At 49.5% G+C, this 26,735-nt stretch overlaps 3 protein-coding genes across 4 annotated transcripts in view; 1 reads left to right on the top strand and 2 right to left on the bottom strand.

The window, feature by feature from the left end:
• Nucleotides 1-10: 10 nt before the first annotated feature.
• On the bottom strand, nt 11-21,694 carry atp13a1 (ATPase 13A1). The gene is made up of 25 exons (XM_064316394.1): nt 20,742-21,694; nt 19,352-19,441; nt 18,947-19,210; nt 18,290-18,445; nt 17,263-17,332; nt 17,010-17,116; nt 16,015-16,129; nt 15,474-15,529; nt 15,114-15,240; nt 14,779-14,916; nt 14,013-14,133; nt 13,395-13,552; nt 13,090-13,265; nt 11,034-11,144; nt 8,623-8,748; nt 7,892-8,000; nt 6,516-6,709; nt 6,153-6,249; nt 5,467-5,654; nt 2,896-3,010; nt 2,100-2,296; nt 1,614-1,756; nt 1,193-1,304; nt 710-853; nt 11-621 (listed from the first exon to the last, which is right to left on the bottom strand). The coding sequence occupies exons 1-25, from the start codon at nt 21,090-21,092 to the stop codon at nt 511-513; spliced, it is 3,576 nt and encodes a 1,191-aa protein (XP_064172464.1). The 5' UTR covers nt 21,093-21,694; the 3' UTR covers nt 11-510.
• Nucleotides 21,695-21,732: 38 nt separating this feature from the next.
• LOC135244160 (coiled-coil-helix-coiled-coil-helix domain-containing protein 5) lies at nt 21,733-25,025 on the top strand. The gene is made up of 4 exons (XM_064316393.1): nt 21,733-21,885; nt 22,618-22,758; nt 23,414-23,565; nt 24,404-25,025. The coding sequence occupies exons 1-4, from the start codon at nt 21,839-21,841 to the stop codon at nt 24,427-24,429; spliced, it is 366 nt and encodes a 121-aa protein (XP_064172463.1). The 5' UTR covers nt 21,733-21,838; the 3' UTR covers nt 24,430-25,025.
• The window catches only part of lmx1al (LIM homeobox transcription factor 1, alpha-like), a 31,721-nt gene continuing 29,617 nt past the window's right edge, over nt 24,632-26,735 (bottom strand). For both annotated transcript variants that reach the window (XM_064316390.1, XM_064316389.1), the window contains exon 9: nt 24,632-26,735. This exon is cut by the window's right edge and continues 2,056 nt beyond it. The gene's annotated coding sequence lies outside the window, so the exon portion shown is untranslated.

The raw sequence follows: 26,735 nt of genomic DNA, 5'->3' as shown, positions 1-26,735 counted from the left end.
ACCGCTCGTTTGTAGAGTTGTGTTTTTTGGTCTTTTTTTTATGTCCATCAGAGTTCTGTATTTTTACAAAATGAAGAGAAGCAAACAAAAGAAACACTTATCTGTGTCCTGGGTCACAGCCCTCACGTGCGGCTTACGTCACCCCCACCCGCACGCACGCACACACACCAACACACACTCATACGCGCAGGCACACTCCCCACAATACTGCTGTCTTCTTGGCTTGCTGTTGGAGAGGAAGAGAGCTAGGGAGAGCAAGGGCAGAGGGGATGAAAGGGAAAGAAAGAAGAGGACAGGTGGAAGAGTGGAGAGGAAGATGGGGGGGGGGCGATGACGGAGGTAATTGGGGAGATGCGAACACTGAAGTGTGTGCAGTACTGCTTTCAGATAAGTCTCCTTTCCCCTCCTCGTCCAGTAATTGGCCACCCTGTCCCACCCCACACAAAATCTCTCTCCACAGTCTCATCGCTAAGGGCAGCAGTTGCCCAGGGCAGCAGTTGGCATGACGACTCAGGAAGGCAGCCTCAGGGTTCCTTTTCCCAGCAGGAACTGCAGTACCCGATCCACCAGCAGAGCAGCGACAAAGTCCACCACCAGGACCTGGGCGATCACCAGCTTGAACTGAGAGAGAGAGAGAGAGGGAAGATCGTTAGTGTTTCCATGGCGACCCTTACCGAAGCGCGGCGAAGGACGCCTGAGAGAGGCTCACCTCCGCTGGGATGTCCACGAGCGCAAACTGCTCGTTGAACTCGGGCGAGGACCCCGACAGCAGCCCCACGATGGCCAGAGCGGACAGGGCGATGCTCCACAGCAGGGGCCTGTTCTCATTCAGAGACTCCATGAAGGGGTGACCCTGAGGGGGAGCGTGGAGAGGGAGAATTTGGGGAGAAGTCGGAATATAAAGCCATTGAATTTGAGATAAACGGGCATCGGTGCCTTGTCTAATACTGGAATGGGTGTAAGTATCTTGTGGAAATTATGTAACAACCACTTGTACCTTGTGTAGTAATGCAACAAGCATCAGTAGCTCGTGTAATAATGTAACCGGCATCAGTAGTGTGTAGTAACCAGTAAGTCATGTGATAAGGAAGCAGGTGTTAGTAAGTCGTGATAATGAAGGAGGTGTCAGTAGGTCATGTGATAATGAAGGAGGAGTCAGTAGGTCACATGACAATGAAGCAGGCATCAGTACCTTGTAGTTGATGGCGAAGGTGGCCATCTGCATGGCCATAGACATGATGTACACAGTGCTGTTTATCAGGCTGGGCTCGAACTCCTTGTAAAGGTCCACAAACTGCTCAGACCTGCAGGGGTTAATGCAGCAGGACTTGTACTTCACGCTTCTCAACATTCGACCCATCGACTGACACAGTGTGTACGTGTACGAGAGCGAGGTCGTGTGAATGAATAAGAGTGTGTTGGTGAAAGGGTGAATGAGTGTGTGTGTGAAAGTGTGAATGAGTGTGTGTGTGTGTGTGAAAGTGTGAATGACTATGTGTGTGAATGAGTGTGTGTGGGTAAGTGTGGAACAGTGAGTGTAGGTAAGTATGTGAATGTTTGCTAGCGACTGTTTAAGATGGTGTGTGTGTGTGTGTGTGTGTGTGCATGTGTACCTGGGGGGGCTCCTGGACTGTGCTCCCTTGTACAGGTAAACCAGGCTGCAGAAATGAACAGCGAACTGCAACAGCACAGTCAGCACAGTGTAGAGGTTGAAGATGTTGGGTAGGGGGCGCTCTCGAGACAAGGTCTTCAGAGGCTTGGTGGGAATGGGGAGGAGCAAAATTGTCAAACCAAAAAACTGTCCCAGGAACAGATTTAACAGACCCAAACCCTGAACCAGCCTTCAACCCCCAACCCTGAGAACAGCCAGACCACTTGCCCTGGACCTGCAGGTCTAACAAGCTAAATGTTCATTACCAAAAAGCTATTCAAGGTTTACAGCTGATCACTACAATTTCAGTGACAATTTAAATACTCTCTAAAGAGAACAGCGGCCATTCTGTGGGTTTTCACAGAACAAGACCTCGGCAGCAATTACCCCCCACCTAGTATTTGAGCCCAAAGCCTTCTGGGAAACCTGAACCCCACCCCGCCCTCACCTTTGACCTGGAGATGAACAGGAAGCAGCCGGCCAGCAGCAGGCCCTGTAGTGTGGCCTGGAAGTCGCTGAACTTGACGCCCTCCAGGTAGAGCACAGACTGGCTGTAGGCCAGCACCAGGGCGTTCAGGGCCAGGATCTTAAACATCTGCAGGGTGGTGACCAGCGTGCAGCGGCCCTGCTTGATCACGTGACAGACTGCGGGGAGAGGACCAGGGTTAGCCAAACACGTGTGTGTGTGTGTGCCTGTGTGAGTGCGTATGTGTGTGTGTGTGCGTACATGCGTCTGTGTGTGTGTGTGCGTGCCTGTGTGTGTGCGTACATGCGTCTGTGTGTGTGTGTGCGTGCCTGTGTGTGTGCGTACATGCGTCTGTGTGTGTGTGTGTGCGTGCGTGCCTGTGTGTGTGCGTATGTGTGTGTGTGCGTACATGCGTCTGTGTGTGTGTGTGCGTGCCTGTGTGTGTGCGTACATGCGTCTGTGTGTGTGTGTGTGCGTGCGTGCGTGCCTGTGTGTGTGTGCGTGTACATGCGTCTGTGTGTGTGTGCCTGTGTGTGAGTGTGTTCTTATGTGTGTGTATGCGTACATGCATCTGTGTGTGTGTGTGCCTGTGTGTGTGCTTATGTGTGTGTGTGTGCGTGTGTGCGTACAAGCATCTGTGTGTGTGTGTGTGGTGTGTGTGTGTGCGTACGTGTGTGTGCGCGCCTGTGTGTGTGTGTGTGTGTGCCCGTGTGAGTGCGTACGTGTGTGCGTGTGCCTGTGTGTGTGCGTGTGTATGTGTGTGGTGTGTGTTACTCACTGCACTGTATGGAGGACAGCTTGGAGGTGAAGGGGGCGGCAATCGAAGCGTCTCCCAGTTTCACCACCTGAATCTGATCTTCCTCCAGCTCCCGTAACACCTGACTGATCCGCTCCTACGCAAAGCACACTGTTACACACCTGACTGATCCGCTCCTACAACAAAACACACTGTTACACACCTGACTGATCCGCTCCTACAACAAAACACACTGTTACACACCTGACTGATCCGCTCCTACAACAAAACACACTGTTACACACCTGACTGATCCGCTCCTACACAAAACACACTGTTACACACCTGACTGATCCGCTCCTACACAAAACACACTGTTACACACCTGACTGATCCGCTCCTACACAAAACACACTGTTACACACCTGACTGATCCGCTCCTACACAAAACACACTGTTACACACCTGACTGATCCGCTCCTACACAAAACACACTGTTACACACCTGACTGATCCGCTCCTACACAAAACACACTGTTACACACCTGACTGATCCGCTCCTACACAAAACACACTGTTACACACCTGACTGATCCGCTCCTACAACAAAACACACTGTTACACACCTGACTGATCCGCTCCTACACAAAACACACTGTTACACACCTGACTGATCCGCTCCTACAACAAAACACACTGTTACACACCTGACTGATCCGCTCCTACAACAAAACACACTGTTACACACCTGACTGATCCGCTCCTACACAAAACACACTGTTACACACCTGACTGACCCGCTCCTACAACAAAACACACTGTTACACACCTGACTGATCCGCTCCTACACAAAACACACTGTTACACACCTGACTGATCCGCTCCTACAACAAAACACACTGTTACACACCTGACTGATCCGCTCCTACACAAAACACACTGTTACACACCTGACTGATCCGCTCCTACAACAAAACACACTGTTACACACCTGACTGACCCGCTCCTACAACAAAACACACTGTTACACACCTGACTGACCCGCTCCTACAACAAAACACACTGTTACACACCTGACTGACCCGCTCCTACAACAAAACACACTGTTACACACCTGACTGACCCGCTCCTACAACAAAACACAGTTACACACCTGACTGATCCGCTCCTACAACAAAACACACTGTTACACACCTGACTGATCCGCTCCTACACAAAACACACTGTTACACACCTGACTGACCCGCTCCTACACAAAACACACTGTTACACACCTGACTGACCCGCTCCTACACAAAACACACTTTTACACACCTGACTAACCCGGTCCTACAGCACTTTTACACACCTGACTAACCCAGTCCTACAGCTCATTTACACACCTGACTAACCCCGTCCTACAGCACACACACTGTTACACACCTGACTAACCCGGTCCTACAGCACTTTCACACCTGACTGATCCGGTCCTACAGCATTTTTACACCTGACTAACCCGGTCCTACAGCACTTTTACACCTGACTAACCCGGTCCTACAGCACTTTTACACCTGACTAACCCGGTCCTACAGCTCATTTACACACCTGACTAACCCGCTCCTACAGCACTTTCACACCTGACTAACCCGGTCCTACAGCTCATTTACACACCTGACTAACCCGGTCCTACAGCACTTTTACACACCTGACTAACCCGGTCCTACAGCACTTTTACACACCTGACTAACCCAGTCCTACAGCTCATTTACACACCTGACTAACCCCGTCCTACAGCACTTTCACACCTGACTGATCCGGTCCTACAGCATTTTTACACCTGACTAACCCGGTCCTACAGCACTTTTACACCTGACTAACCCGGTCCTACAGCACTTTTACACCTGACTAACCCGGTCCTACAGCTCATTTACACACCTGACTAACCCGCTCCTACAGCACTTTCACACCTGACTAACCCGGTCCTACAGCTCATTTACACACCTGACTAACCCGGTCCTACAGCACTTTTACACACCTGACTAACCCGGTCCTACAGCACTTTTACACACCTGACTAACCCAGTCCTACAGCTCATTTACACACCTGACTAACCCGTCCTACAGCACTTTCACACCTGACTGATCCGGTCCTACAGCATTTTTACACCTGACTAACCCGGTCCTACAGCACTTTTACACCTGACTAACCCGGTCCTACAGCACTTTTACACCTGACTAACCCGGTCCTACAGCACTTTTACACCTGACTAACCCGGTCCTACAGCTCATTTACACACCTGACTAACCCGCTCCTACAGCACTTTCACACCTGACTAACCCGGTCCCACAGCTCATTTACACACCTGACTAACCCGGTCCTACAGCACTTTTACACACCTGACTAACCCGGTCCTACAGCGCTTTTACACCTGACTAACCCGGCCCTACTGCACTTTTACACACCTGACTAACCCGGTCCTACAGCACTTTTACACCTGCCTAACCCGGCCCTACAGCACTTTTACACACCTGCCTAACCCGGCCCTACAGCACTTTTACACACCTGACTAACCCGGTCCTACAGCACTTTTACACTGTCCCACATTGAGTGACTTGGCCTTTGTGCCCCGCCCACCTTCTGAACGGCGAGCTGCTCCTCCCGCTGGGCCATCACCCTCTGCCTGGCGGCCCTGGAGCTCAGCTTGACCCCTGACCCCGACACGGGGGGGAGGGGCCTGCTCTCCACAGTGACCGCCTCCCTGTCCCGCACCCTCCTCTTCCTCTCTGGCATGCGCTCGGGAGCGTTAGCCAGCAAAGCCACGCCTGGGAGGGGGACGGATGGGGGGGGAGTGAGAGAGAGGGAGGGAGGGGGAGAGAGAGAGGGAGGGAGGGGGAGAGAGAGAGATGGAGAGGGGGCACAGAGTTAGTTACTGCTTGTTTTTATAGCACTCCTACCATTTTACAGCTTATATGCTGTACATTCACATTGATTTAACATGGAGATGCTAGGATTCTCCAATCTAAGTATGCTAAGTATATATATATATATATATATATATATAACCTTGATTTATGCACTTGTCTTCTCGCTGTTGCTCTGGATTAGGGCGTCTGCCAAATGGCAGTAATGTATTACAATACGATGTAATGCACACACAGCCATGTGGATTATATACAATTTGCATGTAAATAAATGCTAACAGCGCTAAAATACAGTCCAATGCAACAGGACATAGCAGTGCTAAAAACAGATTTTAGGTTTAGAATCAACTGAATCTGCAGCTGATGATGTCATAGCTGATATAAGATGAACAAACTCACCAATGTGGGCATGTTTGAGCGCTCCAACGTCATTGGTCCCATCGCCACACATCAAAGTAACAAAACCAAGACCCTTCAGACTGGTGATCACAAACTCCTGCAACACAACACACAATCGCTACATAAGAGCTGCCCGGCTGCCTCACAATGCTATAACGAGCACTACGCAATTTCCACACCGTGTAATGTTTAACACCTCAGCACGGGATGCGGTTAAGAACAGTGCTCTGTACAACATACAGCGACAGCATGACTACACAACTGCGCAACTAGCATACAATCACAACACAAGGGCAACAGAGCGGTCGGTGTTCGGTCACTGTCGGGGACGTCGCATTAACGCAGTGAAAGTGTTCAGCTGACCTTCTGTTTGGGGCTGACCCTGGCGAAGACCCGCACGTGGGGCAGCAGGGCGTGGAGGAGCTGGGGGTCGGAGGTCAGCCTGGTCAGCCCCTCGCCCGTCACGCACAGGTCGTAGCGATCGATCAGGCCGGACACGCTCGGCGGGGAGAGCGGCATCCGCACGCTGCCGTCTATCGACTCCCACAGCCATTCACCTGGAACAGGACACAGCACGCTGTGACACGCTGACACCACTAACACAGCACAGCACGCTGTGACACGCTAACACCACTAACACAGCACAGCACGCTGCGACACGCTAACACCACTAACACAGCACAGCACGCTGCGACACGTTAACACCACTAACACAGCACAGCACGCTGTGACACGCTGACACCACTAACACAGCACAGCACGCTGTGACACGCTAACACCACTAGCACAGCACGCTGTGACACGCTAACACCACTAACACAGCACAGCACGCTGTGACACGCTAACACCACTAACACAGCACAGCACGCTGTGACACGCTAACACCACTAACACAGCACAGCACGCTGTGACACGCTAACACCACTAACACAGCACAGCACGCTGTGACACGCTAACACCACTAACACAGCACAGCACGCTGTGACACGCTAACACCACTAACACAGCACAGCACGCTGTGACACGCTAACACCACTAACACAGCACAGCACGCTGTGACACGCTAACACCACTAACACAGCACGCTGTGACACGCTAACACCACTAACACAGCACAGCACGCTGTGACACGCTGACACCACTAACACAGCACAGCACGCTGTGACACGCTAACACCACTAACACAGCACAGCACGCTGTGACACGCTAACACCACTAACACAGCACGCTGTGACATGCTAACACCACTAGCACAGCACTCTGTGACACGCTAACACCACTAGCACAGCACTCTGTGATACGCTAACACCACTAACACAGCACGCTGTGACATGCTAACACCACTAACACAGCACGCTGTGACACGTTAACACCACTAGCACAGCACTCTGTGACACGCTAACACCACTAACACAGCACAGCACGCTGTGACACGCTAACACCACTAACACAGCACAGCACGCTGTGACACGCTAACACCACTAACACAGCACAGCACGCTGTGACACGTTAACACCACTAACACAGCACGCTGTGACACGCTAACACGACACAGTGCTGTGACACACTGTCGTCTATCGACTCCCACAGCCATTCACCTGGAACAGGACACGCTAACGCAGTACCTCATACGCTAACGCCACTGCCAGACACTAACACAGCACAATGTGACACGCTGACGCAGTACCCCACACGCTAATGGCACGCACACACGCACAAACACACAAACGCACACGCACCCTGCGTGTGTCCGGGCTGCAGTATAAGGGTATGCTCCTTCTGGATGAAGTGCAGTTCTCTGGCCACATGACATGCGGTGAGGGGGTTATCTCCAGTTATCATCACCACCTGAGAACCAGAGAGAGGGAGGGAGGCGAAGAGGAGAGGCAGAGAGAGTGAATGAGGAAGGGAAAGAGAAAAGACAGAGTGAGTGAGAGAGGGAGAAAAGATCTGAGTGTGTCTGAGGAAAAAGTTCTGTATGTATAATTACGCACTTGGAGAAGATGTGTTGGAGCCGTTTAGATAACTGGGTTTATGCATGTATACAGCTGTGTGGCTGTAGTGTATGTATGTGCAGTGTAGTGAGTGTGTAGTGTATGTGTATCGATTGTGTAATGACTGTGTAGTGTATGTGTAGCGGTTGTGTAGTGATTGTGTAGCGGTTGTGCAGTGGTTGTGTAGTGATTGGGTAGTGATTGTGTAGAGTATGTGTAGTGATTGTGTAGTGTATGTGTAGTGATTGTGTAGTGATTGTGTAGTGAGTGTGTAGTGATTGTGTAATGATTGTGTAGTGGTTGTGTAGCGGTTGTGTAGTGATTGTGTAGCGGTTGTGCAGTGGTTGTGTAGTGATTGTGTAGTGTATGTGTAGTGATTGTGTAGAGTTTGTGTAGTGATTGTGTAGTGTATGTGTAGTGATTGTGTAATGATTGTGTAGCGGTTGTGTAGCGGTTGTGCAGCGTGCGGTACTCACGTGGTGCGAAGCCTCCTGTATCTCCCTGATGACCGCCTTGCTGTCGCTCTTCAGAGGGCAGGAGACGACCATGAACCCCACAAACTGTAGACCGCACTCCAGAGTCTCACGGTTCACCTCCCGCACCTGCCCCGCAACAAAGAGACCGCACACGCTCCAATCAAAACAGCAGCAACGCCACAGAGAGTACTGTAGGAGTAGAGTACCTGTTGGTGGGGGGGAGGGGTAGTGAGAGAGTACTGTAGGAGTAGAGTACCTGTTGGTGGGTGAGGGGGCGGGTTAGTGAGAGTACTGTAGGTGTAGAGTACCTGTTGGTGGGTGAGGGGGCGGGTTAGTGAGAGTACTGTAGGTGTAGAGTACCTGTTGGTGGGTGAGGGGGGAGTAGTGAGAGAGTACTGTAGGTGTAGAGTACCTGTTGGTGGGTGAGGGGGGAGTAGTGAGAGAGTACTGTAGGTGTAGAGTACCTGTTGGTGGGTGAGGGGGGAGTAGTGAGAGAGTACTGTAGGTGTAGAGTACCTGTTGGTGGGTGAGGGGGAGTAGTGAGAGAGTACTGTAGGTGTAGAGTACCTGTTGGTGGGTGAGGGGGTGAGGGGAGTGGAGTGGAGGAGAGTACTGTAGGTGTAGAGTACCTGTTGGTGGGTGAGGGGGGAGTAGTGAGAGAGTACTGTAGGAGTACAGTACCTGTTGGTGGGTGAGGGGGAGTAGTGAGAGAGTACTGTAGGTGTAGAGTACCTGTTGGTGGGTGAGGGGGGAGTAGTGAGAGTACTGTAGGAGTACAGTACCTGTTGGTGGGTGAGGGGGAGTAGTGAGAGAGTACTGTAGGTGTAGAGTACCTGTTGGTGGGTGAGGGGGGAGTAGTGAGAGAGTACTGTAGGTGTAGAGTACCTGTTGGTGGGTGAGGGGGGAGTAGTGAGAGAGTACTGTAGGTGTAGAGTACCTGTTGGTGGTGGGTGGGGTATGAGGACGGAGAGAGTGTGGTGAGGAGTAGTGAGAGAGTACTGAGTGTGAGTACCTGTTGGTGGGTGAGGGGGGAGTAGTGAGAGAGGTACTGTAGGTGTAGAGTACCTGTTGGTGGGTGAGGGGGGGAGTAGTGAGAGAGTACTGTAGGTGTAGAGTACCTGTTGGTGGGTGAGGGGGGAGTAGTGAGAGAGTACTGTAGGTGTAGAGTACCTGTTGGTGGGTGAGGGGGGAGTAGTGAGAGAGTACTGTAGGTGTAGAGTACCTGTTGGTGGGTGAGGGGGAGTAGTGAGAGAGTACTGTAGGTGTAGAGTACCTGTTGTGGGTGGGGGGAGGGGGGAGTAGTGAGAGAGTACTGTAGGTTGTAGAGTACCTGTTGGTGGGTGAGGGGGAGTATGAGAGTACTGAGGTGTAGAGTACCTGTTGGTGGTGAGGGGAGTATGAGAGAGTACTGTAGGTGTAGAGTACCTGTTGGTGGGTGAGGGGGGAGTAGTGAGAGAGTACTGTAGGTGTAGAGTACCTGTTGGTGGGTGAGGGGGAGTAGTGAGAGAGTACTGTAGGTGTAGAGTACCTGTTGGTGGGTGAGGGGGGAGTAGTGAGAGAGTACTGTAGGTGTACAGTACCTGTTGGTGGGTGAGGGGGGAGTAGTGAGAGAGTACTGTAGGTGTAGAGTACCTGTTGGTGGGTGAGGGGGGAGTAGTGAGAGAGTACTGTAGGTGTAGAGTACCTGTTGGTGGGTGAGGGGGGAGTAGTGAGAGAGTACTGTAGGTGTAGAGTACCTGTTGGTGGGTGAGGGGGAGTAGTGAGAGAGTACTGTAGGTGTAGAGTACCTGTTGGTGGGTGAGGGGGGAGTAGTGAGAGAGTACTGTAGGTGTAGAGTACCTGTTGGATGGGTGAGGGGGGTGAGTTGTGAGGAGTACTGTAGGAGTGTAGAGTACCTGTTGGTGGGTGAGGGGGAGTAGTGAGAGAGTACTGTAGGTGTAGAGTACCTGTTGGTGGGTGAGGGGGGGTAGTGAGAGAGTACTGTAGGTGTAGAGTACCTGTTGGTGGGTGAGGGGGGAGTAGTGAGAGAGTACTGTAGGTGTAGAGTACCTGTTGGTGGGTGAGGGGGGAGTAGTGAGAGAGTACTGTAGGTGTAGAGTACCTGTTGGTGGGTGAGGGGGGAGTAGTGAGAGAGTACTGTAGGTGTAGAGTACCTGTTGGTGGGTGAGGGGGGAGTAGTGAGAGAGTACTGTAGGTGTAGAGTACCTGTTGGTGGGTGAGGGGGAGTAGTGAGAGAGTACTGTAGGTGTAGAGTACCTGTTGGTGGGTGAGGGGGAGTAGTGAGAGAGTACTGTAGGTGTAGAGTACCTGTTGGTGGGTGAGGGGGGAGTAGTGAGAGAGTACTGTAGGTGTAGAGTACCTGTTGGTGGGTGAGGGGGGAGTAGTGAGAGAGTACTGTAGGTGTAGAGTACCTGTTGGTGGGTGAGGTGTCCCATTTCCTTGTAGCCCAGTGCCAGCACCCTGGCCCCCTCGCGAGACATCTCTCTGTGCACTTCGTCATACGTATCAGGACACTCTGAGAACTGCAACGTGCACGCACACACACACAGACAGACACACACGCACACACACAGAGACAGACACACACACACACACACACACACACAGAGACAGACACAGACACAGACACACACACACACGCACATACACACAGAGACAGACACACACACACACACACACACACGCGCACACACACAATGCAAGGGTTATGTGTACGACAGTAACAGTAATGATGAGTGTAGGGCATGTGTAGGACAGTAACAGTAATGATGAGTGTGGGGTATGTGTGGGACAGTGATGATGATGATTGTGGGGTATGTGTAGGACAGTAACAGTAATGATGAGTGTGGGGTATGTGTGGGACAGTGATGATGACGAGTGTGGGTTATGTGTAGGACAGCAGTAGTAACAGTGATGAGTGTGGGGTATGTGTGGGACAGTGATGATGACGAGTGTGGGTTATGTGTAGGACAGCAATAGTAACAGTGATGAGTGTGGGGTATGTGTAGGACAGCAGCAGTAACAGTGATGAGTGTGAGGTATGTGTAGGACAGCAGTAGTAACAGTGATGAGTGTGGGGTATGTGCAGGGCAGCAGTAGTAACAGTGATGAGTGTGGGGTATGTGTAGGACAGTAACAGTAATGATGATGAGTGTGAGGTATGTGTAGGACAGCAGTAGTAACAGTGATGAGTGTGGGGTATGTGTAGGACAGCAGTAGTAACAGTGATGAGTGTGGGGTATGTGTAGGACAGCAGTAGTAACAGTGATGAGTGTGGGGTATGTGTAGGACAGCAGTAGTAACAGTGATGAGTGTGGGGTATGTGTAGGACAGCAGTAGTAACAGTGCTGACTGTGGGGTATGTGTAGGACAGTGATGATGATGAGTGTGGGGTATGTGTAGGACAGTAACAGTAATGATGATGAGTGTGAGGTATGTGTAGGACAGTAATGATGATGATTGTGCGGTATGTGTATGACAGTAATGGTGATGATTGTGGGGTATGTGTAGGACAGTGATGGTGATGAGCGTAGGTCATGCGTAGGACAGTGATGGTGATGAGCGTAGGTCATGCGTAGGACAGTGATGATGATGAGCGTGGGGTATGTGTAGGACAGTGATGATGATGAGCGTAGGTCATGCGTAGGACAGTAATGATGATGAGTGTGGGGTATGTGTAGGACAGTGATGATGATGAGCGTAGGTCATGCGTAGGACAGTGATGGTGATGAGCGTAGGTCATGTGTAGGACAGTGATGATGATGAGTGTGGGGTATGTGTAGGACAGTGATGGTGATGAGCGTAGGTCATGCGTAGGACAGTGATGGTGATGAGCGTAGGTCATGCGTAGGACAGTGATGGTGATGAGTGTGGGGTATGTGTAGGACAGTAATGATGATGCGTGTGGAGTATGTGTATGACAGTAATGATGATGAGTGTGGGGTATGTGTAGGACAGCAGTAGTAACAGTGCTGAGTGTGGGGTATGTGTAGGACAGTGATGATGATGAGCGTAGGTCATGCGTAGGACAGTGATGGTGATGAGCGTAGGTCATGCGTAGGACAGTGATGGTGATGAGCGTAGGTCATGCGTAGGACAGTGATGATGGTGAGCGTAGGTCATGCGTAGGACAGTGATGGTGATGAGCGTAGGTCATGCGTAGGACAGTGATGGTGATGAGTGTGGGGTATGTGTAGGACAGTAATGATGATGCGTGTGGAGTATGTGTATGACAGTAATGATGATGAGTGTGGGGTATGTGTAGGACAGCAGTAGTAACAGTGCTGAGTGTGGGGTATGTGTAGGACAGTGATGATGATGAGCGTAGGTCATGCGTAGGACAGTGATGGTGATGAGCGTAGGTCATGCGTAGGACAGTGATGGTGATGAGCGTAGGTCATGCGTAGGACAGTGATGGTGATGAGCGTAGGACAGTGATGATGGTGAGCGTAGGTCATGCGTAGTTACCATGCCCCTCAGCGTCTCTGGAGCGCCCTTCACAGTGGAGATGTAGCAGAGCTCGGTGGAGCCCAGCCGCTCGTACGAGGCCAGCACAGACATCCTCTTCAGAGCGCTGGCGAAGTGAAAGCGCTGGTGGATCTTCAGGCCCGGCGTCTTTATACTGCGAGGGAACACCTTCTCATCTGGAGCACACATCAACACGTCATCAGCACACACCTCCTCGCCTACAGCACGCAGGCACACGCTAGGCTACTCATCCACAAACAGAGTGTGGGTCAATGCCATTAGTGAGGGACAGTGACGGTCAGTACCTTTAGTGAGGGTCCAGTCAGCAGCGGTTAGCATGGCCTTCTCCAGTGGGTCGCCCACCAGCTGTCCGTCATCCAGAGTGACCAGCGAATGGCAGGTGGCCACAACCCGGTGCGTCTCCACCGGAATCTCTGAGACTGGAGTCACCTCCTTCCCCTCCCTGCAGGTCCCCAGAAATGACACAAATCAGACACACACACACATTTCACATACACACACACACACATTTCACATACACAAACACACACACATTTCACATACAAACACACACATTTCACATACACACACACACATTTCACATACACAAACACACACACATTACACATACAAAAACACACACATTTCACATACACACACACACATTTCACATACACACACGCACATTTCAGATGCGCATGCGCACGCACACACACTCACACACATACATACACACACACAAACTTCAGACACACATATCATGCTATACCCACTTTTCCACTGGAGGGCAGTATAATCAAACCCAAAACCAGGGCCATGAATTTTCAGACCTCCAACATGAAACACTGAGATGACACGAAGATCTGGGTCTCATTTCTCATTGTAAATGACCAATCAGAGTGGATCTGCAGGGTGATGCGTACCTCAGTCCGGCCACACCCCGTACCACCAGGCTGTCACTGGTCAGAGTGCCAGTCTTATCGAAGCAGCAGACCTCCACCTTTCCTGCAAAGGGGATCCGGAAAGGTTCCGTACAGAACACATCTACGGAGGGAGAGAGAAAGAAAGAGAGATCCGATCAGTCTAACGCACACTTGCCTATAAAGCGAGAACATTTTGTCAGTTAAGCATTCACTCATCTCTACTGAGCAAACAAGCAGAACATTTTTTTGCATTGGTACAATGCAAAATCAGCCCCATTTGCAATAGTAAAATACATGAGATATTGCCTATGGGCTAGCTACCTAGCTAACTGCAAGAGATAGCATGCAGTTTTGTTTTCACCATTAAGCTGATGTGCAGATAGCAACTGTTCACCTCAAAGAGACTATGAAAGATGCCTTTAAAATGGCGGTTTGGTGCCAGCGGGGTTCTGGGTAATAGTAATCACAGTCAAATGATGGCATCTTAGATTGCTGCCACGCTGGCAAACTGGCATCTTTGCAAGCACAAGTACGCGCAAGTGCAATACACACACACTCACACACACTCACAAACACTCACACACACTCACAAACACTCTCACACACTCACACTCACACTCACACACACTCTCACACTCTCTCTCACACTCACACACTCACACACTCAAACACTCAAACACACTCAAACACTCACACACACTCACACACACTCACACACACTCACACACACTCACACACACTCACACACACTCACACACACACTCACAGAGCTTGGCCAGGGCGATGAGGGAGGTGTTGACGGCCAGGGAGAGCTCTATGGGCAGCTCCGGCGGGACTACGGAGGTGAGGATGAGTGTGCACTCCAGAAAGAGCTTATACCGATTCCTACTCGCATCCCTCGTTCCTGGGAGAGAGAGGAAGTGGGTGAAGGGCAGAGAACGGAGCGGAGAGAGAGAGAGGGGGGGAAGATGGCAAATCTTAACAACAATATCATCAACAAATTCTACAAAGTGTGTGAAAGCATTGATCTCGGAACGATGCAGCTACCTGCTCCACCATTCACCCCTCCCCCCCCCCCCAACCGCCCGCTCCCCCACTTACCCTCCACCCAGACGTAGACGGCCGCTGCGATGGCGAACACCAAGAGGAAGAGGATGAATATGAAGGTCTCCAGATTGTTGGCCGTCACTCTTTTCACCCCAAACAGGATGGTCCTCAGCAACTTCCCCTGGAGGAAGGGATGAACAATTCATGAGAGAGAGAGATAGTGACAGGGAGAACGTAAGAGAGACGGAAAGTGAGAGAGAGGGAAAGAGAGAGAATGAGAGATGGAAAGAGAATGAGAGAGAGGGAGAGAGAGGGAGAGAGAGGGAAAGAGAATGAGAGAGAGGGAGAGAGATGGAGAGAGAGGGAAAGAGAGAGAATGAGAGGGAAAGAGAGAGAAGGAGAGGGGGTCCTTACCTGAGATGTGTAGAATCCGGTCCTCAGCACATAGGCCACGCAGCCATTATCAACAGCTGCAGTGAAGGGGACAGTTTGAAATGGCAGTTATTATCTCTACCGGTTTGTGTGCTACAAAATATGGCATACTTCTACATGTCATATTTCATATTGCATATTGCAGACAGACAGTGGGAGTGAGATGTACTTAGAAAGACATAGAGACACAGACAGACAGTGAGGTGTGCTCTGACTGAGATACAGACAGACAGGGAGGTGTACTCTGACTGAGATACAGACAGACAGGGAGGTGTACTCTGACTGAGACACAGACAGACAGTGAGGTGTACTCTGACTGAGACACAGACAGACAGTGAGGTGTACTCTGACTGAGATACAGACAGACAGGGAGGTGTACTCTGACTGAGATACAGACAGACAGTGAGGGTTGGTCACTCTGACTGGAAAAAGGGCAGGAGCCAGACACGACCAGTGAGGTGTACTCTGACTGAGATACAGACAGATGTACTCTCAGACAGACAGGGGGGTGTAATGTACTGACGTTTAAGGCCAGCACTGGCCCGGAGGGGGGGGCTGTGCTGGACCACCTTGGTCCCCCCTGAGATGATGTGAAGCCGGGAGTCAGCCTGCAGGTCCAAGACTCTCTCTGGGCCAGACTTCCCTGGTCTGGTGAGGGGGCAGGCAGACAGACACAGACAGAAGACAGCCGGCAGCAGGCGACAGGCAGACAGCGACAGGCCCGACAGGCAGTGAGTCAGAGATACGCTGGCAGACTGAACACAGCAGCAGGAATCAATGGCCCTGGTTTACATAAACATTCCTGATTCTCAGATAAACCAGGATATTTAAATAGGAGCGTTCATGATCTTGATAAATGACAATGAATTTGGGACATCCAAAAAGGAATTAATTTGCATCGTAAAACTGGAAAACTTAATTGCTGTAGTTTCTGAAAGGGACAAATCAGCACATGACCATTTCAAGCACTCGGTCCACTGGGCCCGTCTCCACCTGCAATTTATCCGTTTAAAACAGAAACTTTCTTAAGCACTGGCACTGAGAGGTGCAGAGTGTTCTGTAGTGTGTGCGTGGTGTTGAGTGTTCTGTAGTGTGGAGGTTGTGTTGAGTGTTCTGTAATTCGTAAGTGTTGTGAGTATGTTCTGTAGTTTGTAGGTTGTGTTGAGTGTTCTGCAGTTCGTAAGTGTTGTGAGTATGTACTGTAGTGTGTGGGTTGTGTTGAGTGTTCTGTAGTGTGGAGGTTGTGTTGGTTGTTCTGTAGTGCGTAAGTGTTGTGAGTATGTTCTGTAGTGTGTGGGTTGTATTGAGTGTTCTGTAGTGTGTAGGTTGTGTTGAGTGTTCTGTAATGCGTAGGTTGTGTTGAGTGTTCTGTAGTACGTAGGTCGTGTTGAATGTTCTGTAGTGTGTGGGTTGTACTGAGTGTTCTGTAGTGTGTAGTTTGTGTTGAATGTTCTGTAGTGTGTAGGTTGTGTTGAGTGTTGTGCAGGTGTACACGCAGCATCAAAGTTTCAGTCTGACCTTCATCTGTGGAACAGACTCTCCGGTCAGCATAGCCTCATCCACGATGCAACGGCCTCTGAGCAGCAGCACATCACACGGAACCAAGTTCTCCTGGGGAGAGCGTCCTGGGGGAAGACAAATATCAGCGTGCATGCTAACAGAAGCAGAGAGAAGCACAGAGCTGCAGTAGTTGGATGTACACACATAGACACAGACTGTCCTAAGTCTCAGTGTTATTACAAGTATGCCATGGGCCAGGTAGGAACCTTACCTACAGATACAATGTCCCCGGGTACCAGTTCGTCGCTGGACACTGGCCTCCACTTCCTGTTCCTGTACACCTGTTAGCAAACACAGCCAAGCTCATTCTCATATCTTCCTACATAATCCATGAGTTCACAGGTTTTTAACACAGATCTATGGATGTTTCACATTGCAAGTTCATAGACTTTAGTATTTCATAGACATAGTATTTCCACAAAGAACACCTCCATGAAACACACTGCCATAATATACAATTTTAATATTACCTAGTGTACATTCGAGTGAAATAATTGCTTAGTTGAAAATCTTACACTGAAAGTACAAAAAGGCTGAATAACATAATGACAGCCAACTAGCTGCATAATCAGCCACTCTGAGGCTGACTAGCTGCATAATCAGGCACTCTGAGGCTGACTAGCTACATAATCAGCCACTCTGAGGCTGACCAGCTACATAATCTGCCACTCTGAGACTGACTAGCTACACAATCAGCCACTCTGAGGCTGACCAGCTACATAATCAGCCACTCTGAGGCTGACTAGCTGCATAATCAGCCACTCTGAGGCTGACTAGCTGCACAATCAGGCACTCTGAGGCTGACTAGCTGCATAATCAGCCACTCTGAGGCTGACTAGCTACATAATCAGCCACTCTGAGGCTGACTAGCTGGATAATCAGCCACTCTGAGGCTGACTAGCTACATAATCAGCCACTCTGAGGCTGACCAGCTACATAATCTGCCACTCTGAGACTGACTAGCTACACAATCAGCCACTCTGAGGCTGACCAGCTACATAATCAGCCACTCTGAGGCTGACTAGCTGCATAATCAGCCACTCTGAGGCTGACTAGCTGCACAATCAGGCACTCTGAGGCTGACTAGCTAGATAATCAGCCACTCTGAGGCTGACTAGCTAGATAATCAGCCACTTTGAGGCTGACTAGCTAGATAATCAGCCACTCTGAGGTTGACCCAGGGGAGACTGCAGTGAACGCGGTTTCAGCGTGCACAGGGTGCGTTGCGGTTGCAGTACCTGGATCATGTACGGTTTGTTCCCCATCCTGCGGATTTCAGACATGTTCCTCATCTGCTGCTGCACCAGGGATGCTTCAAACGCCACCAGCATGAAGAGCGTGAACACACTGTAGTACCAGTACTCATCCAGACACCACAGGCCCACGCAGAACACCTGCACAAACACAGAATCAGAGCTCATACACGGGCCCACACAGAACACCTGCACAAACACAGAATCAGTGCTCATCCAAACACCGCATCCCGACACACAACACCAGCCGAAACAGAAAAACAGCACTTATACCAAACACACACACCATCTAAAGAACACCTACACAGGGCTCACAGAGAGACTGAGAGAGGAGGAGTGACTGTGCCGGCAGGGATTGGGGGTAATCATAGTTAAATGATGGCATCTCAGGCATGCAGGAAAACCGGCATCTTTACACACACACACGCACACACACCACGCACCCACACGAACACACACGTACACACGTACACACACGTACACACACGTACACACACGTACACACACGTACACACACGTACACACACACACGCACACATAGACACATGCACACACACACACAGACAGACACATGCACACACACACACACAGACACACATGCACACACACACACACACACACACACACACACACACAACACACCTGGAATACGAAGAAGGGGGCGGTGGCCCTCTCCTTAAAGAGCTCCAGGAAGTCAGGGACCATCATCTCGGCACGGTTGGTGCCGTAGCGCTTCTCTGCGGCCCGTAGCTCCGCCTCCTCCTGGTAGCCCCGCCAGCTCTGGAAGAAGCCCATTGGCTGGCTGACCGGGAAGGCCACCGGCAGAAAGCACTTCCGCTCGCCGGCATCGAACACGTAGCAGATCTTCTGGAACTCGAAGGAGAGGACCGTGGAGCTGTCCTCGTTCTGGTGGAGGAGAGAGAGCGGGGGAGAGAACGTGGGAGAGAGGGAAGGATCTGGGGTGTCATCGTTGCTGTGTGCACGGTCGAGCAAGAAGCACCGCGGGTGTAGCAGGCTTTGAGATTGGCGATGATGTCATGCGCTTACCTTGTCTCTCTGTAGAGGCACCAGCTCAGCAGAGCCATTGTTGGGAGTGGGGATCACCTTTGCCAATGTGGCCTTGTCTGGATCCGACTCCTATACACCCACACACACACACACACACACAGTTCTCACTGTTTACTGTAGACAACCTCCTGTAATAATGATGACCGTTCATAAACCACATTTGAGATTAATGGGGTCAAGCTTAAAGTCAACAGTCAGACACTTTAACACAGAAGCAGTACATGTTGTTGTGTCAGCGCAAAACAGCAGTAAAAATCCAGAAAAAGCTAAATATTTCTCCCAGAACACTGATGCTGGCCGGCACCTGCTACCTCTGCACAGCAAACACAGCTATCTGAGCAAATCACCTCAACACCAACTCCACAGCAGTTCAGCTCCTATTCCACACTCCACAAAAGTTCAGCTCCTGTTTCCAACTCCTGTTCCCTACTCCACAGCAGTTCAGCTCCTATTCCACACTCCACAAAAGTTCAGCTCCTGTTCCCTACCCCACAGAACTTCAGCTCCTGTTCCCTACTCCACAGATCTTCAGCTCCTGTTCCCTACTACACAGAACTTCAGCTCCTGTTCCCTACTACACAGAACTTCAATTCTTGTTCCCTACTCCACAGATCTTCAGCTCCTGTTCCCTACTACACAGAACTTCAGCTCTTGTTCCCTACCCACAGATCGTCAGCTCATCTATGCCCAACTCCAGACTGCTACTGATCTAGACCCTGGTGTTGCTCCCCCTACTCTGTGCTATCAGGCTGCTCAAACTCATCTTGAACTCTCCAGCCTGATTTGTGCTCTTCATCTTTTAAAAAGGAGCAAATGCTGAATCTATTCTCCTGCTCAAATTCATCAGTGGTACAGAGTATTCACATTGAATTTGGTGTACGATGACATTTTATTTTACAATTGTTACTTGAACATGGCTATTCAAAAATATTAACCTTTCAGTCAAACTCTATTTTTTAGAAAACTGTGTACGACCGGTTACAATATTGCTTCTTTTTATCCTCATCTGACAGTTGTTGTCAACGACAGGTTTTATGCTGATTAACCGCATTTTACCTTTGGTGCTGTGCTGAACTGTCCACTGAACCTGTATTTCAGTCCTTTTATTTGTTCTACTAGGCACAATGCTCTGTAAGTCACCCTGTTTCAGGCTGTACAACTAATATACTGCTACCAATACTATTAATAATTACAATTATGATAAGAATTATGGCAACTGTAACAATCACAACAACAAAACGGTGTGAATGACATTTGAGAAATATCCACATATGGCTGAAACTAAGATTCACCTACAGAAACGTTATATGACCTGGAGCAGACAGAAGTCCGCCAGACAGCTCCCAAAAGTTAAATATTTCAGCCATACCTTAGTACAGGTGAGCCAGCAGTGTGCATGCACGGACCAATAGCCGGACAGTGCCGTGAGCACGTGCACGATCCCGATGGCGGCGAGAGCGAGCAGGCCGGCCTCCGGGTACTCTGTGGCTCCGTATACTCCAAGCCACACATACAGCCACCCCGGGTAAAGCAGCACCAGGAACGGAAGGACCGTGCCGTGCAGCAGTTTGGGCCTCCGTCGGTAGAGCGACACTGAGCTGACGAGCTCGTCGCCGGCACCGTTGTCCTGGCTGTGGTTCACATCTGGGGCCATTGGCAGCTCCTGCGACCCCCGAACCCCGTCCGCAGCCATGTTGTCCAGCTTTTTTACGTCGTTCATTCTAGCTTGTCCCTTTCTCACTCGGCCTCCCTACTCTCCGCCTCCCCCTGGCAAGCGGTATGGGTGAAGAGACCCTTTCACACAATCTTCCGTTCCGGCGTCCAGAGAAATCTCTTCACACACAGCAGCTTCCGCGTACGCAAGCACGCAGCATTCAACTAAAACGTCAACGTACCGTATCCATTTCCTTTTGCTGACGTATGATGCCAGGCCAGGGGGCTTCCGGTCGAAAAAAAGAACCGCTAAACTGTTACCATGACAACCGAAGAGACAAAATACTATATTTCACAATTTTCAGAACTGCGACATTCGTTACTGTAAATCCACAATGCATTTTCATTCATTAGTTAGCTATTTCTCTGTAGACACACATGGAGCTTATACTCAAGGACAGATACCATTCGCTAATATATTAGGTAGCTATACTACATGCCTATTTGCTATTACATGCATGATAGTAAATGTACCAATAGTCCATGATGAAGTGAGATAAATAACAAGATATAACTTGCAAATAAAATAAACACAACACAGTTAACGATCAAGTTAGTCACACCTTTGACTACCACAGCTACGTTTTCTGCGACCAGGAAGTGTTATGCGTAGACTGAATGTTGCAATAGACCAATGGAATTGCAGAACGATGTGACGAGTTACTTATTGATGGCCTATCCAGTGGTGCCAGGGAGGAGATTAGTCGATTGGTCTGAGCGCTCCTGCCATGCGTGTGTAACCTTGATGGTCGCATGCTTCTTGTTGCATTAAATAATTATTTTTTTAATCCTTCAATCATGTAAGTATCCATGTTCCGCTTCCGCGTCTGACATCTCCGTTATTTGACATTCAAATATTCAGTTATTTATCCTGAAAATAGTCAATGTGCTTGCGAAGCTTGACTCCGTTTCATTGGATAATATTACCAAGTAAGACTTGAACGATAGTTAGCAATCTAGGAGCTTGTTCACAAAATAAATAAGTTAGTTACAACGGATATGGTCTTTCGTTAACTGAAAATCCGGTTTCTGCATTCCAAATGTTTCACAGTAGACAAAAAATAGAAATGTGATCCGGCGGGAATGTGTGATGCTTCGGCTATCAGGTTTAACAAGAGTTTAGCGTTCACTGCACGCGTGCCCTAAATTACAAATTTGAGAAGTTTATACCAGGAAAAAACCTTAGTGTGAAGTGTGCTCGTGAATGAGAAGTGGCTGTAATACAGTGTTGGATCCTGTCGATATTGCGACTTTATGGAAGCAATGTTGCATGATCAATATCGCTTCGGACACTGTTGGCTAATGAATCAGTCAGTAGTCAGATTACCAGTCTACCTGACAACTGGTCAGTAGCCTAGTCATAATACCTGACTACTGGTCGTCATTTATCACTGGTGTGCTGACCACTGCCCTGAATGCTGTCACAGTCTGCTCTGCACTACTGCTTTGGCCACTGTTCCACATGTGCTCCAATCTGCTGCCTTGTCAAAAAGATCACAGAGAAATGTGTGTCACTTTCTTTCACCTCTCAGGCAGGTTGCAATGGAGATTACGGCCCGCCACTGCCGCCGGGAGATGGAGGACTACGGGACTTGCGTGGCCTCTAACCCATCGTCATGGCAACAGCAGTGTCATGACCTGAAGCTGAAGGTGGCGCAGTGCACCTCTTCGCAGTGAGTGCGTGTCAGTGCCCGTCACCCCTTCCACTCCTCACCGACCTCCGGCAAAATACCTGCACTGTCCCAAAAACCGATAATGTGGTTTAGCCGTCGTCTGCTCCAGACAGCCGTACCAGCCTTGCTGCCTGTGGCGTGGTGGTGAACAAGGAGTTATGCCCCCATTCGGTCGAGGTGGTGGCCATATCCTCCTAGCAGCATTTTTGTTTTGGGGGGATTTTAGACCACGTAAACAGATAGTAGGGGCTGGACTGACAGGTGGAAGAGATGCCATGGAAACTAGTCTGTTCTATTCCCTGGGAAAGTTCTGTTGTGCCAGAAGTCAAGTCAAGCTGCTGGACATGTTTTTGAGTTCCTGTTCTTACATCAGAGATGCCTGCTTCCCACTGCAGTCTCAGGAGGTTCCACTGCTCTTTGGTACCCTTTTCCTATCCCATCATGCATTGCACTCGCAATGGCACCGTGACAGCTGTTTTGCCCCCTTTAATTCTGGGTCTGTGATTGGCAGCTGTGACTCTCTCTGTGTTTGACGAAGGCTCTCCGTCTCTCTCTCTCGTTCTCTGTCCTTGGTTCTGTGATTAACGGCTGTGCCCCCCCCTCCCCCTCCCCCTCCCCCTCCCCCTTCCCCGTCCTCCATCTGCCTGTCGTGCAGCCCAGCGATCCAGAAGATCCGGTCGGATTGTGCCGGGCAGTTTACTGAGTTTGAGCGATGCCTGAGGGAACACCAGGCGGCGGTGGGCTCTTGCTCCACCCACGTCACCCGCTTCCTGGCCTGCGCAGAGACCGTGGACCTCACAGGCGTCGGTGGGTCACAGCCTTAGAGTACATGATATGTAGAGACAGTGAGGCCAGTAGAGACCTATGGGGAGCACATCAGAACCAGGAAGTACAATTTTTTTCGCTCAACAGACATGCTCAGTTGTGTCCCTTAAGTCACGTGTACAATGAGGATAGCGCAGACATTGGCTAAATTTAATAATAATTAAAAAATTTATCTGTGTTGTAGGAAAACAATTTTTACCAGTGTGATTTTTCTTTCTAATATAATACACAGAGTTAAGATCAATATTTGAGTGAAAGTATTTTATTTTTGCTGTCAAAAATGAATGGAGCCCAGTCGGGAAACTTGCTTTTTGAGTGAAAACATAGATATCAGCGGGGGGCGACATTACATCCGGTGCTGAGGTTGAGAACCGAAAGCTGGCCTCTTGGTCACAGCAACTGATCTCGGATCAGTGCTCACCAAACGCAGCTCTGTGTCTCACAGCAAGAGCCATCCACCTGAGCACTGATCTCAGGTCAGCACAAGTTGCGGTTTGGGAGGCCGCGTCCTTCAGGTTGACGGTCAAGGAGGGAGGTGCCTGTGTCTGAATGTGCTTGTGCCCGGAGGACGTCCTGTTGTGTGAATCTGCTTTACTGACAGTGCTGGTTCTAAGGATGACAACGTTCCCCAAACCATAAAGAGTGTGGGTTTGAACTTACAGCAAAAATGGAAAATAAGAGTATTAATATGCATTTGAATATATCATTATAGCAGTAGCAATAACGACAGTAGTCTGAAATGATGAGTGTAGAAATGAGCGTGGTCTGACTGCTTGTGCTTGTTGTGATACGAGAACTGAACTTCCTCTCCTTTCCACAGGGGGAGCTGTTCCGCAACCCACGTAGAGCTCGTGGGACCCCTCCCATTCTGCTAAACCCTTCTGGACTTTACCTCACGGATTTTAAGTGCATTGCCGTAATGTGCAGGATTTCAGATGACTCGGTACACCGGGACACAGATTGAACAATAACACAGGAAGAGCCCTCTCGTGTACATAGTATGCACAAACACACTGTGCAATAGTGCAATAGTGCACACGGATACACAGTGTTTTTTTGTGTTGCTGCTGCTGTCATTTACATTGCTCATGTTATATTTAGGTGTCAGTACAACGGGAAGAGTTCCTCCGCCCAACCCCGCCCCCCGTCTTTCCTGAAGTATCATGGGAATTCTTTTCATTAAAGTGGAGTTTACAAGGTTCTGCCTGCTTGACCTCCCTCTCTCTCTCTCTCTCTCTCTCTCTATCTCTCTCTCTCGCTCTCTATTCCTCCCCCCCGTTTTCTTAAGCTGAGGAGAAATGTCTTCTCTCACCAGTGCAATATCCATTCAGGAAACATAAAATGTGATTGACAAAACTGTGCATGTGTATGTGATCGAATTAGTGCAACCTGACAAACTCCTTCATCAAAAATAATAGAAAAACATCAAACAATTTTTCCCTTTTGTCTATGATTTTTTTCTTTGATGCCACTTTACACACACACACACACACACACATACACACTCTTTGTCCATCCATCCCAGGGATTGTGACTCAGTATAATATTAACCACAGGAATGTGTGCGCTCTCTCTCTCTGGGAAAGGGGGGGAGAGATGAAGGAGAGTGTTGAGTTATGAGCTCTGGCTACAGAGAGAAGGGGAGGGATTGGGGGGGGGGGTTCAATTCTTTTACTGGAATCCTGGATGTTCCAGACTTTTTGGATCACTTATTAAAAACTGGAGAGAGAAACTCTATGCATATCTGTGTGTGTGCGTGTACTGTGTGTATGTATGTACGCATATGTATTTGTGCTCGAGTGTATGTGTGTGTACATGAGTTGAAGTGGGCATGACGGTGTGTGTGTGTGTGTGTGTGTGTGGAGGGATACGGAGCACGCTGGGTTCAGTCATACAGACAGAAAAATAAAGGCAGGAGATCAAAGCGGCGACTCAGTGTTTCAGGTTATATTGAAAATATGAGGGGGGAAAAAAATCAGCAGAACAGTGAGGGCCGCAGGCTTCAGAGTCCCCACCCCAACCGGGACTCCACTACAAACACTGCCAATAAGCTTGGCATAACACCTGTCACAGACCAGTCATGACAGCTTATTACAGCTTGCGATCAGTGTCATTACACTGACACAACGTGCACCACAATCATGTTATAACAGCGGGAAGTCTGCTTCCTAAAATTTGGTGCATTTTGACAGTGACGCTGCGACAGCTGCACTACACTGTTGTGACTGGTAATGACAGGTCTTACATCGTGATTTTGGCAGCGTTACGTTGGCTTTATAACATCTAATGAACGTGTTACCCATTATTCCATCTAATGCACAAGAAGACCCTTGTCTACAGTAGAGAAAGAGGTTGCAATGGGCTTCTCCTGTTCTTCGGTAGAAGAGGAGGCTTGCAGTGGGTTCCTCCTGGTCTACTGTAGAGGAGAAGGTTTGCAGTGGGTCTCCCTTTCTCTACTGTAGAAGAGGAGGCTTGCAGTGGGTTCCTCCTGGTCTACCGTAGAGGAGGACCGTTGCGGTGTATTTCTCCTGGTCTACAGTAGAGGAGGAGGTCTTAGTGGGTTTCTCCTGGTCTACGGTACAGGAGGAGGTTTTAGTGGGTTTCTCCTGGTCTACGGTACAGGAGGAGGTTTTAGTGGGTTTCTCCTGGTCTACGGTACAGGAGGAGGTCTTAGTGGGTTTCTCCTGGTCTACGGTACCGCAGGAAGAGGCCGTGATGGTATGGCCTCAGATCCCTGGTGTAAACGTCGTGTTTGGGGTGGAGCTCCAGGCCTAAATGCTGTGTGTCAATGTCACATTACATCATGCTGAAACATAAATACTCCGACATCAAAGAACCTCAACACACACCCACAGTAAGAGTATAATAAATACCTAACAAAGTGTGTTTTTAAAGGGGTGTCAAGTCCAAATCTGAACAATGACATTAGCATTTACAGTAGTAATTATTACAACAACAACAACAACAACAATAATAATAATCGTAATAATAAAACATTGATTTATTATACATCCCAAACATACTATCATATTTACTCTTTACTGTTGCTGTAGTGGTTGACGCCCCTTCAAATCAAACAATTTTTTTTTTGTCTTTTTTTTGTGTGTACAATTCACAGTATCGCATCAAAAAAATAAAACAATTCTATGGGG

This window comes from Anguilla rostrata, chromosome 17 (assembly GCF_018555375.3).
Source record: "Anguilla rostrata isolate EN2019 chromosome 17, ASM1855537v3, whole genome shotgun sequence".
Lineage (NCBI taxonomy): Eukaryota > Metazoa > Chordata > Actinopteri > Anguilliformes > Anguillidae > Anguilla > Anguilla rostrata.
This window is presented reverse-complemented; position numbering and strand designations above follow the sequence as displayed.

Coding starts and splice junctions, on each gene's coding strand:
- LOC135244160 (XM_064316393.1), top strand. CDS start 21,839: ATGCTTCTTGTTGCATTAAATAATTATTTTTTTAATCCTTCAATCAT. Junction 22,759..23,413: donor GCGCAGTGCACCTCTTCGCA/GTGAGTGCGTGT, acceptor CCTGTCGTGCAG/CCCAGCGATCCAGAAGATCC. Junction 23,566..24,403: donor CGTGGACCTCACAGGCGTCG/GTGGGTCACAGC, acceptor TCCTTTCCACAG/GGGGAGCTGTTCCGCAACCC.
- atp13a1 (XM_064316394.1), bottom strand. CDS start 21,092: ATGAACGACGTAAAAAAGCTGGACAACATGGCTGCGGACGGGGTTCGG. Junction 19,211..19,351: donor TGCCTCTACAGAGAGACAAG/GTAAGCGCATGA, acceptor CTCCTCCACCAG/AACGAGGACAGCTCCACGGT. Junction 14,134..14,778: donor CATCGCCCTGGCCAAGCTCT/GTGAGTGTGTGT, acceptor CTCCCTCCGTAG/ATGTGTTCTGTACGGAACCT.